The sequence below is a fragment of the Etheostoma spectabile genome, chromosome 5 (genome assembly GCF_008692095.1).
Source record: "Etheostoma spectabile isolate EspeVRDwgs_2016 chromosome 5, UIUC_Espe_1.0, whole genome shotgun sequence".
In the NCBI taxonomy this organism is placed as follows: domain Eukaryota; kingdom Metazoa; phylum Chordata; class Actinopteri; order Perciformes; family Percidae; genus Etheostoma; species Etheostoma spectabile.
The window spans coordinates 18722459-18735640 of record NC_045737.1 but is presented as its reverse complement, the minus strand read 5'-3'; the positions used below and the strand labels follow the sequence as shown (position 1 = coordinate 18735640).

General features: G+C 39.6%; 1 protein-coding gene across 1 annotated transcript in view; it reads right to left on the bottom strand.

Annotated features, from left to right (window-relative positions):
* gldc (glycine dehydrogenase (decarboxylating)) overlaps positions 1–12976 on the bottom strand; it is an 18628-nt gene extending 5652 nt beyond the window's left edge. The window contains exons 1-17 of the mRNA XM_032515486.1: positions 12418–12976; positions 12161–12239; positions 9051–9186; positions 8483–8647; positions 8043–8120; positions 7682–7829; positions 7009–7205; positions 6760–6856; positions 6504–6609; positions 5980–6119; positions 5225–5305; positions 4966–5063; positions 3951–4035; positions 3801–3842; positions 3371–3513; positions 2404–2479; positions 232–357 (exon numbers count right to left, since the gene is read on the bottom strand). Of these exons, the coding sequence (XP_032371377.1) occupies positions 232–357; positions 2404–2479; positions 3371–3513; positions 3801–3842; positions 3951–4035; positions 4966–5063; positions 5225–5305; positions 5980–6119; positions 6504–6609; positions 6760–6856; positions 7009–7205; positions 7682–7829; positions 8043–8120; positions 8483–8647; positions 9051–9186; positions 12161–12239; positions 12418–12705 (2085 nt within the window). The 5' untranslated portion in view covers positions 12706–12976. The remainder of the gene's footprint in view (positions 1–231; positions 358–2403; positions 2480–3370; positions 3514–3800; positions 3843–3950; positions 4036–4965; positions 5064–5224; positions 5306–5979; positions 6120–6503; positions 6610–6759; positions 6857–7008; positions 7206–7681; positions 7830–8042; positions 8121–8482; positions 8648–9050; positions 9187–12160; positions 12240–12417) is intronic.
* Positions 12977–13182: the final 206 nt, after the last annotated feature.

Here is a 13182-nt window from a genome sequence, read left to right as displayed (position 1 = left end):
GAGAGAGAGAGAGAGAGATTTTTTTTTTTTTTTAAATTGATATTATATATCCCTACTCGTAAAGTGGTACTCCAACTATTTAGCACTACGCTATTAAAGTTAAAGACAGGTTTTCTTAAAATGATGATCAAAATGTAGGAGCAGTGGCTGGGATAATCTGACTTTTAGTTGCCATTATGGGTCAAGGTCTATTCTTTAAAACCAGTGGAATGCAAACAGTCCGGCTCTCACCAGCGCAGTGAGGTGTGCCATGTCAATGTTGCCATCCTTGTCCACCTCCACCACCTGCACCTTCATACCAGCCATCTGAGCGCTTGCTGGGTTGGTGCCGTGGGCTGACTTGGGGATGAGACAGACCTGGAGGTGAAAGGAGAGATCACTGTAGCAGGACAGAGAGAGTTGTGGCAGATTTGTAGCCGGGATGCCAATTATACTTTTATTCAGTGTTTGGGGGGGGGTTCGGGGGCATGCTCCATTTACTGCAACTATATGTACTATTTTTAATTCCATTTGATAATAGAATCCCTTAAAATCTGTTCATCATTTGGGAAAAAACATGGTTGCCAAGGAAAAACTCATTTTCCCTTCTGCCACCTAAAAAAGAAGCAAAAATTGTCTGATGTTACTATTTTTAAAGTTACATAACATAGGTAGGGTAGAAATTTGAATTAATTTGCACAGCATTAATGATCTTTTATGATTTTTAGTAGAAAAGAATCAACGGCGATATTTCCCCAGTAATAGTTAAAGACCTAAAAGATTCGGGTCTTTTGAAAAAACATTTGGGACTGGAGGCCCCCAGTGGGTGAGCTTGAATCTTTGAACAGAACAAAGACCTAAAGATGTCATTAATAATAATTAATTATTATTATTATTATTATGTTAAAAATCAAGGTCTGGGTCTAAGTAGTATAAAGAAAAAAACTGTAGAATATACTGTGCGTGTAAAATAAATAAATATTTACATACAGTACATACATATACTGTATATGTAACCAGGGGTTACCAATGTGTAACCTGCCAGCTGGTCACTAATTGATTTTATCCCTTATTAGGGTGACACCTCTGACATTTTGTAACTCACAAATGGAAACTGGGGGACTTAGACCTGTGGGTGTCGAAACATTGACAAATGACTGACTGGAAAAGCACTGCACAGCATGACACATCAAAGTCTTAAAAAATCTCCAAATATGGAATCTTGAAAGCAGGTGGCCTATTATGGGGTCAGACTGTTTTCAGCCCCTTTGTTTGCACAAATGGTTGTCAGTTTGGACCTTGACTGTTTCAAGGGATCAGGCCACTATCTAAAGATGTACTTATGAGGGAGCCATTAAAAACAAAGGCCAATTTACAGCACAGCAAAAATACTTTAGTCAGCCATTCATTAATCTGTGGGGTGTCTTATCTCACCTTGTCCTCAAGCTGCTGCCAATCAGCACATCAGGATACTGGACTGAATTTCCATAAAGGAATTTCTAACCATAACACCTGCAACATGGTAATCTGAAAACTGACCTGTTGTAAACTGGAAACAGTAAAACTGCCTGATAGGGCTTATGTACTTCTGTTCTTCATTAACCTCTATAATTTGGCATTTAGTCAGCATACTCAAGGGCCTACTGGTTAAAAAGTATTCTTTGATATCTGCGCTGTAACTGTGAGCATTAAGACAGAACATATGTCTAAGAATAGCAAAGAAATTATTGCTTTTAGAAGCACTTTTTGGAATCAGGTTTGTGCACTAGCTCAGTCTTCATATATTTGTATGTCTCTTGAGTTTAAGGAGCCTTTCTTAAAATTGGAAAATACACTTATTTGCTTTCTTGACCAGAGTAAGATGATTATTCCAATAACACCTATGTTTGTGCATCAAACTTGAAGCTACAGCCAAGAGACGATTACCCCCAATTTCCACCGGATGTGTCACGGCTGCAGATTGGCTCCTCTGCGTGACAGCTCTGTGCTCCGCCATCCGTCAACACCCACCAGGTCCAAATTTGTTGCGGAACGGCTGCAGCCATGACTGACAGCTGAAGTCTCGAGGACCCATAAGATCTTGCAAATTCATGTAGAATAGAACCACAAAACCAACAACTCTGTGCTGTGTTGTGTTTTCAAGGTTTAGTGCAGGGCAATATGATCCGCCGTGAGCACGGTCTGTTTTATTTTGGAAAATTAGCCGGATGTTTTATTTTGTTTCTGATCTCAACTTCCTGTCCTGCATCTGCCGTGTGCTGCACGGCTGCGGAGCTCTCCGGCATCCGGCAAAAATAAAAGCTTTTTTTTCTCTAAATTGCTGTGGGTCACTGCATATATAAATCTAATTTTTGTTAGCTTGTGTTATTAAATCTTTTTAACTTCTAGATAACAGTGATTTTTCTAATTAGGCAGCACACTTACACTTCTCGAACTTTCTCCCTTTGAGTTCAGGTAGGCTTTTATGGCAGCCAGGCCAGCGTATTCTCCCTGAGCACCACTGAAAGACAAGGCAAACACACCATGGTCATGTAGTACACACACACACACACACTTACACACACACACACACACACACACACACACACACTTACCTCAGGAACGTTCAAAGACCAGTCTAAAGACAGACAAATACCAAAAAGGGAGAGACAGATGGAATGAAAAGCTAGCTGCAAGATAACTCTCCAGGCCAATGTAGAATTATGTGATATTCATAAATCCTCTGCTGTTAATAAAGTGGTGATATACAGCAGAGGTGGGCATGTGCTTTATCAGCTGAAACATGAAGCATGTAGTTCCTAACATTTGACTCCTGGATACTGACTAAAGTTTAAAACCAGCTTCAAAGTCCCAGACACAAAGAGAATCTACACAATATTTTAACTCACTGCTGTTCTCATTTCCAATTATCTACCATCAGAGTGCTGTCCCAAGCTAAGCACATATGCATAGTAATAATAACAACAACAACTATGATATTAAGATTCATTTTATCAAAAGGACAACAGGATGTAAAAATATTGTGTAGATAGTGACATTTCTGTAAATTATGAATCAATTATGTCACATTATACAGGTATACACGACCAACCAAAACAGTTGACCGTCCACAGGCTGAATCCATCTTTTTAAAAAAATTCTGAAGTTATTTTCAATGACTTCAGGGGTTAAAAGTATTTATAGGGGAAAATTTTAATTTGTAATGATTTTGGCAGGAAATTGCCTTAAATTTCTTTTGTTATAACAAATGAGTATATCTTCACTTTTGTGATCAATGGAAAAAAAATGTGTTTCAGAGCTAGACATCAGAGACTAATGCTTGGTAAGTTGGTGTTGTGTCCACCTGGACACTGGTATATGCAGATTTATGCTGCAACAAACTGAGTCTCACCTGTTTGGCTGGAAGGAGATGTTGTCATAGCCCGTCACCTCACAGAGGTCCCTCTCCAGCTGCCTAAAGAGCTTCTGGTAGCCTTCAGCTTGATCCAGAGGCACAAAGGGGTGGATATTTGCAAACTCCCTCCAGGTGATTGGCTAAAGAAGAGAGCGGACACCAGTGAGCAAGAAACTTTCCAAAATAACAACATGTTTAGCGTGTATGTCCTCTCCTGACCATGGAAAAAGCAGTTTAAATACTTAGGTCAGATTATAACAAATGAACTATCTCCATTACACTGGAGCAGCTCTATTTGCTAAGGAAGGCCTGAGATATGGCTAAAAGTTTTGGGAAACACCAAGAGGGTGGACCATGCATTTCTTCAACTTCATGTAAGTTTTGAAAATATCCAGTTTGTTCTGAAGATGCATGTTGAATTACTCACCATGAGCTCTGAAGAACTGTTAAGCTTCATGGTGCAGGACCCCTAAAGAAGAAAACAGCATCAGCATTAACACATAACTCTCACATATGGCATGGTATTCAGATTTGCAAATAATTGAATTTCATATCTACGGCTGCTGGTAGTACTAACCAGTGGTATCATGCTGTGCACCAGGGAGATGTCCTTGTTTTCCAGACGCTTCATGTATCGCACAATGTTGGTTTCAGAGTGGTAACTGGAGACAAAAATGACCAGAAGTAGAGTCAATTGGCATATTGTTTCCAATATTTGGTATGTCACTAAAATAAAGCAAAATCAACACCAGTAACCTGCTTACTAATTGCATTAGTAGGAAGTTTGCGCAAGCATTATGTCATTGAGTAAAAGGAGGACATAAGAAGTTCTGATACCAGGTGGTTTTTATGGCACTAATAAAAAAAAGATATGTTTCACCTTTAGCAGCCAAGAAAAATGCCCTTTTTGCTGCTGAGACGGTAATTGTTGAAAACCCATTTCTACTGCAGAAATAATGTGTTGCAATGCTTAAAACAAATTAAAGTCTTGCTTACGCAGAAACAGTACATCCTTTATTTTAAATAATAAATCAAGCTATATCTTGGAAGATTTCCAGTGGGCAAAAAAACAACACCAGCTGCCTGTTTATTAAGTGCAGATGTAAATGTTTTTGGACTATTACATCACATATTGATTTCTGCAAGCAGCAATGACAGAAAGAAACAGAGTACTTAAAATGCTTTGACGCAAATCCACCCATTTTTAATCCAACAAATAAAAAACAGTTAAATCCAGTTGCTTCATGTCAGACGATTAGTTGAGAAAAGTCTGCGCACCACATTTTCATCTGTTACGTAATGTGGTGATTGAACGTCAGTGGCAAGTGCAACCAGATCATCAATCTGAACAATCAGATTCTGATATTTGTAGCCCAACATGTCATTAAGACATACAAGTGCAATCTGTTATCATTGGTAGAGTGCCATTGTGTGCAATAGTGTTGCAATTTTAAGATATTTTTGGGGTATTTGCAGCCTTTATTTTTGACAGGACAGCTGAAGAGGGACCAAACCCCTACATATGGACGGCCACTTCACCAACTGAGCCATCTGGCCGCCCATAGTGTTGTAATTTAACTGAGAATACCAACCTGTTAAAGACCTGGTGCGTGAGGTACTTGCTTGTCCTCTTGAATGGACTTCCCATGATCCCCTTCACCCGCTCACCCATCTTCTCAGCGATCAGCTCCTTAAAAAAAATTTAACATTTCAAAATTAAAGCAGATGGAGTTTTACTTTAAAGCTACGAATAGAAAATGAGTACTATGCAACCCTGATGCAGACACATCAAGCTGACCACATTTAAATGACAACACGTAAAATATCAATAAGTGAAAACCTTCAACGTACAGCTGAAGATTCACAGCCAAAGACCCAGAGCAAGTCATCTAAGTCCCTCTCAGTCACCATCTCGTCCAGAGACACACCCAACTGTTGGCGGAGAGAAGGAGGAATGAAAACAATTAAAAATGTCTCTGATATTCACGACTCTGTCCTAAATTGTATGTTTATCTATTATAAGCATATTGAAGTTATAATCAATGAAAACACTTTATTACCTATATCCATTATAGTAAGTGCACAGCACTGGATGGAATAAATTAGGTTTAACCTGCTAAGTAACTGTTTCTATCGGAAAAAGAAATGGTCTCCAACTTGTCAATTGTAGGAATATATATACACTTTTAATTTGTTTAAATTACTAAGGCATTCTAGGAAAGAGTTCTTTTTTACTAATTCACAAAACCCTTTGACACTTGTTTATTTTAATGTAATATTCTAGCGCCATGTGTCAATGTGTATGTCACACTGTGTAATGCTGCCGTTATGGATGTTGATGCTGGTGATTTTGTGGTGTTTTTGATGGTCATCATGCTGTAGTTGGTGGTGACATTTCATTTTATGTTACTTTATGACGTTACCCTGCGGTGCTAGAGCTTTGGCAATACATTGGTTGTAAACACTGTCCAAAGATTGAATGTAAATGCTGTCCAAAAATTTAATGCAAATAATGTCCAAAGAATGTTCCACCCTTGATCATCCATTTCTTTGGGAAACAGTAAACAAACACTGCATTGCTTTTTTACAGAAAAAGACGTTCTCACCACTCCTTCGGTGTAGATTCTTAGGTTTATCTGCCTCTGCGCGGCTCTCTCAACAATGTCTTTGGCTGCCACGCTACAGTTAATCTTTAGAGTGTCGAAGAACATCTCACTGTGCAGCCGGTGTCCTGCTCTCTTTAGACCTGAAACAAAAGTGTGCGGATGAAAGGTTTCATACAGTACATTCTTCAGATGCATAAATAACTGAATACATGCGTTATCTATTAATGCCAGTTAGAACTGGACAAGAAAATGGAATGAATGGATGTATTATGTTTTGCTTTTTCCCAAATATGCATGATGTAGCAATATGGACATATTGGGTTTCTTCCAGTTCTTCATTGGATCATTCTTCCACAATGTGTCTGATTTAGTCAATGTCGACAAACCTTAAAATAATGAAAATGAAGCATGCGCTTGTGCTGCAAATACCTGTATCAAACAGGCAGAGATGACTACGTCTAGCAGGTGCTAAATAAATAACAGCTTGATTTCAAATTGTAAAAACAACAACAACACAAATTTACCTTCAGCAAGGATCAGAGCAGCATTGTGTGTCCTCTCAGCGATGTGTTTGAGTCCCTGAGGACCATGATACAGTGCAAACATAGCTGCCATGTTGGCCAGCAAAGCCTAGATGTCAGATGTTGAAAAAAAACAAAAAAAACACACACTTTAACTAAATGACATTTAAAAAGATTAAAAATAGATAAAAACAGTCATTCACACTCACATTTATTCATAAGTGCAAATGATAAAAACAAAAAGCAAGTCTGGTTATACCTGTGCCGTACAGATGTTGCTGGTTGCTTTGTCTCTGCGAATGTGTTGCTCTCTGGTCTGCAAAGCAAGCCGATACACCTCCTTACCAGCTGCATCCCTGAAATGTGAATGTACGTTTTATTACTTAAACTGTTCAAAAAGGAAGCTTTTGAGTTTCCTCCATTTGTTTTGATTTGAAGCCATCATTTTCTAATATGTACACTAAACTTCCCTCCAAGTTATTATGACAGATGAATGTCTTTTTCTCACCTGGTAACTCCAACCATTCTGCCGGGCATCATCCGGATCAAGTTGTCTTTAACAGCGAAAAACGCAGCATGGGGACCCCCGTAGCAAAGAGGAACCCCAAACCTCTGGGAGCTGCCCAGTGCGATATCAACGCCAAACTCCCCAGGAGGGCGCAGCACACAGAGCGCCAACAGATCTGTAGCACAGCAAGCCAGCGCCTAGAAATGGAGAACCAGGGTATAACCAAGTCAGTGGCCATAGTTCGGCTTCGGTCTTTAGTCAGAATAGTTTTTTTTTTTCTTTTTCTTTTTTTTTTTTTTTTTTTTTTTTTTTTTTTTTTTTTTTTTTTTTATCTGTGGCAGCTGGTTTGCATTTCTGACACATATACAACAAATGCACTTCCTGTGGTACAACCAAATCTTGATATTGGTTTATGCACATCCCACCCCTCCTTTAACGCTCTACGAAGCTAGTTATTCTTTATACTAGTGTCATCAGAATAAAAGTGGAATGTGATCACTTCCTTGATACACCTTGAAAAAGAAATTCTGAAATCTGATAGGGGCACAGTGAAAGTTGCAAACCTAAGATCTTGTGCCTTTCTTTTGGTATAAAGTAAACACTAAATTGCAGTGTAGCCTGAAAGCAGGTCTGTTACTCTTTTACTTGTTTTTTGTGGTGAAAGCTCTCTTACCCCTCCCTTGTGCGCCCGGTCCACGAGGGCTGTGAAGTCTTCCACCTTGCCATCAGTGTCCGGATACTGGAAGAGCACACCGCTCACATCATTCCCACTGAAGTCCATCTCATGAGGCAGCTTTAGCACGGTTTTCACACCGATATAGCTGCAACAATACAGTGAAAACTTAGAAGGCTACTAAGAACTATAGATGTTAAAAACACTTAACACCTTAGCTGTCTGTAGTGGTTTTCTGTTTTCATACAATAAAAGAATGTTTCACAATAGAGAAGCTCATTGGTTATGAATACAACGAGGTTTTGTTTTTTGTTTACCCTATTGTTTTTGTTTTTAATATAGAGATGTATGTAATAAATACTTGGCTCTGGTCTGCACTACAGCAATGGTCTGGGGATGGCAGCGTGGGTCAATGTAGAAGTTTCTTCTTTTGTTTTGTCTGTAAGGAAACACAAATAACTGGTCAGATATGCATGTAATGCATGTATAGGCTTAGTTTCTCTTGTGGCCAAGATGGAACTTATTCCCACAATGTAACCTTTTTTTGTAGTCAATTTTGTTATCGTTTTACGAATTTAAAAAATAAACAGTAACAAACAATCAACACACTGAGACGAAGAACGCGTCCCAGGGCCAACAAAGAAGAAATAATTAAACAGAGGAAAGACGGGAGGGAGGGAAAGTGTTAGTTATTTTTTGAAATTCATATGATTTGATTCCATTTCACAACACAATCTGAGTGAATTAGATAAAGACTGTTCTCCACGTGACTGCTTGTGTTGGTAATCAGTCTGTAAATACCTGTGGCAGAGCTGCATGGCCTCAGCCGCAGCCGTTCCCTCGTCGAGGAGGGAGGCGTTAGCCATAGGCATGCCGGTGATGTCGCAGATCATGGTCTGGTAGTTAAGGAGCGACTCCAGGCGACCTTGAGATACCTCGGGCTGATAGGGCGTGTACTGTGTCACCCTGAGACCAAGACAGACACAATGAAAACAACAGAGTGAGTTTGGGCATGAGGACAATAGTTCAAGGTTGTGGTATCCAAGGAACCGAGACGGAACAGCAGAATGCATTCAATGTCTCACCCAACCCCCAATTTCTGAGGAAAAAAAATGGGAAAGGATGGTTGATTGGATAATTTTGTTCAGCAGAACACCAGGTCTCACATAAGTCACAAGCATAGACCATTAAAAACCGGCACAAGGCTTCCTATTAAGGGGATGCTATTTTGCAGCACAGTAATTTAGTTTTAAATGAGTCACCAAACCGTATGAATAAACATAATTAGTTCTGTTAGAGGAAACGAGCTCCCTGCCCTTTCAAATTTCTTAAGGTTTCTCATAAGGGAGGGTGTCCTGAAAGCACTCACCAGCCTGAATTCTCCAGGAGATTACGCTGGATGGGCGGTGGTACCAAGCAGCTGTAGTAGCCCATGCCGATGTAGGACCTCCACACTTTATTCTTTGATGCAATCTTCTGTAGAGTGTCCAGAATCTCACTCTCACCTGTAAAATATTTAAGTTGTGATTATAATTACATTTTTAGTCTTGCTTTATTGGGCATGACCCTACATGGTTGGATAATGCAACAATATAATAAAAAATAAATAAAAAAAACCTTTCTATATCACAATAATACATTCTATCCATATCACCCACCCCTACTACAGTGCACCACAATTAAAAATATAGTTCTTTTGTCAACATAATCAGCAAAGTCTGTGTTTCAGAGATATAAATGACATTTATGAAGCAGCCTTTGACCTCATGTTATTTTTGTTATTATAAATAAAACTACACTACAAAGTTTGCATTCCTGAAATGAATAACATGTCAAATAAAATATGCCAAACATTCTAGTGAACAACATGTTGTCTCTCATGAGAGCAATTGTCTGACTGTCTGACTTATACAAAAAATAGATCAAAATAGGATTTATTATTATTAGGTAGGAGGGTGCTTTGGTAATTTTTGGCAGCTCTAATATATTGCATGCCACACACAGTATAAAAAAATATTAAAATTATATTTTAAAATGTATTTTTTCAAAGTATATTCTGTAAACAAAAAAATCCCAAGAGCACACACCAAGAGACGGACTACCCATGGTGCAGTAAGGAAGCTCTGCCAGTGCAAAACCAACCACTGAGATTCCTCTGGCCTAACAAGCTGCCTAGCAACTCCAAGGAATGGACAATACTGCCCGTCTGAACCGAGAGCCCTAACTACTCCTACTTTAAAAAAAAAGAATGATACCTCTAAGTCTTTGGTAGTGAGATGGACTGTAGCTAGCATACAAGTAGATATTTACAGTTTCTTCCGAAGGCAAAATGCTGCACATTCACATTCTGAAGGTGGTGAATCTGCCAAAATCAGGCAATCATAATAATTCAGTGATTAAGGATTATCAACAGATTCAGGGTGAGTCGTTGACGTGTATCTTTGTGTGTGTGTGTGTGTGTGTGTGTGTGATAGTATGTTTCAGTAGAGAGGACTGCTTTCCCATGGTCCCAGTTCTACAGGGCAGTAAAAAAAGCCTGATTCAGAACCATCCAGGAGGTCTATTGTTGGAGAGAGAATCCCTTGCTGGCTTTGCAAAATGAAGCCCTTCAAAGCTGAACAAACAAAAAAACAGCACTGCCTCCAGTTTGTTCCTTCAGCATGGCTTGTTGCATTATGCTACCATTATGTACAGAGTCAGAGAAGGAGCTGACACAAGGGCGGATCAGAGGTGATATGGAAAGTACCTGAGGATTAGGATTTTTACAAACCTTCTAAAATGTTGGATTTTTCAGTGGATCTCTGGTGTTAAAGGGAACTACTAGAACTGTTGGGTCCTTGTAAATTCTGGAGTGTGGTCTAGACCTACTCTATCTGTAAAGTGTCTTGAGATAACTCTTGTTATGAATTGATACTATAAATAAAATAAAATTGAAATTGAAATTGTTAAAGCTGACTGTCTCAGGCAAAAGACCTACATATGTCCAAAACGCTGTGTCAGCACTGGATTATGGTCTGGCTACCCCAGCTATTCATTCTGGGATAAGGGAAAAAACGCTCTGGCTTGTTTGTATTTCTTTAAACTAATCAAAGCCGTCCTGGGCGGCGCTAAGTAATCACCAACTATTTTGATAATTGTAAGTAATTTTGTCTGGCAAGAAAACCCAAACGTTGCCTACTTTCAGCTCTTTACTCGAGACATTTGCAATTTCTTTACTATGCAATAGTAAATCAAATACCTTAGGAGTTTTATGCCATTATTCAGACAAAACAAGCAATTTTAATCCCCATCCAGAGGGTTAGGGTTATTCTTTATGTTATACACTTTGCAGAGTAAGTGATAAAAAATAAATGGTTGGTTGCAGCGCTTATTATTTTGCTGGGTTTTACAAAATTCTCGAGTCAACTGTGATTAAAAATGGAAAAGACTTTGTTTTCCATGTTTAAAAAGTTTTATCTTGTGTAATATATGATAATGGAACAGATGTCATTGCATTGATTGTTTTGAATGCGATAATGCATATATTTAGGATATCATGAGATGTAGTGATACCATATAAATTCTTAGGTTTTGCTGAGATGTTGGTTAAATCCACATTGCCAATCCCTGTATCATTTTCATTTTGCAACTAAAATAATCACAGCATAACAACAAATTAAGCCATCCTCCAAGAAGGAAGCTATTTACATTTGGAAACACACTATTCATGTTGTCAGTCATCATTTATTCATCTTTTACAAGGGCTGACAGACAGAAAAGCATCCGTTTTTACAGAAGGGTTACAGCCTATCTGCTATGTCAATTTACTTGAATTAACTGCCTTATCTCTTCCATTGTTTACTGAAAATCTAATCTAATACCGCCTCAGTTCTGTCTTTAGCTTGTGTTTTTACTAAGGAAATACGACAACACAAACTCGTTTCACAGGAAGACTGCATGGGGCGGACACGTAGCCTTTTGCATAGGGGGAAAGAAAAAAAAAACCATCCAGGCAAATCTCCATGCAAAAGTCACCTTATTAGGAAGCCCATCGGCTGTGATGTAATGTGAACGCTGTAACCAGATTGAACTGGACTTGGAACCGGAGCTCAAGGGGCTAAACTTTACACTCCAGTTGCCATCCTATGAGCATCGGCTTCCCAACAGGAGATTGGTGCCGCTCGCCGAGTTTCGCAAAAACAACTCCAAATATGTTCAAAGGAAGACTTAACAGGGAAGAGCGCTTCGCGGCACACAATAGAGGTGCAACCTACATTCCAGCCACTCACTTGGCTTCATTCAACTGCCAGTTTAATGTGGGAAAATCACCATGCAAAATAGCTGGAGACGAGTGAGACTGGGATCCATTTATTTTGATATTAAGTATTTTAAATCGGTTTAGGCACAATTGCATCGAGGTTGATCATGCAGTCTTTTGCCACATGGCTAAATATGGCATTATATCAATAACACACATTCAAATGAAGATTAAAAACTTACATATTGGATCATCCATTTTCATACTCCGCTGGATACGGATGGAGGAGGGAACGGTATTTTCGATCAACTGGTCGATAGACTGCGAGAGAGAAAAAAGAAGCATTGTAATAAATAAAAGCGCGCAAAAACATGGCTGCGAATACCGAATTATATCAATATACTGCTCATAGCATAGGTTATCATGTTGGAATTTGGTTTTATAAAACGGCAAGCGTGTTGTGTCTAATTTTAGAGGGGGGGGCGTGAGTAAATCTTACCTTGAGTCCCAAAGCATCCAGCATTTCTCTCTTCTCCCTCTCACCTGGACCAATGTGCCTCTCTGCAAAATCATCGTGTCTGGGTAATATTCTTTCTATCTGTCTGGAGGAGACCGCTGCAGACGTCCTCAGATCCCGGGCTGCTGTTGGTAGGGATTCCCCGCTGTTTCGGATCCTGCACCGAAGTTTCCAAACCACGCGGCTCTTGTCACTTAGATGCCTGCACGGTGCGCTGGGATTCACCGACTTGGCCAAGAAGATCCCCCAGGACTTGGCGCATCTCTGCATCTCTAAATCACTTAGCAAGACAAGTCTGCAGAAACCGGTGAAGTCTTTGTTTTTTCCTCCCCTCGCACGGAAGTTTCTCCCCACTGATACTGTTGCAATCCCTGCAGTAGACTCTGCCAACTCCTTCAAACCGCAGAGTTTATACAACTGCACAGTTGCACAAGAGCGGGCCAATCAGAGTGGAGACGCTGGATGACGCAGTGACGAGCCCCGGTCAAACAGCTGCTAAACTTTCTTAAGTGCCCACCGTCCACTGTCTAGCGGAGAAAAAAAAGATACGCATAACTATAAACATATTTCAGGAGCAAGACACATTTTTTAATTTTTACACACTGCAACACTCACAGACTTTAGTTCCGGTTAAGCAACAGGTGTAGTAGACACTGGTTTATACCATAGACCGTATATTATTGATGGACAGAGCATCCGGTTCGGCAAAGTGCAACCACGGCGGAAGTAACTTAAACCTGCATTCTA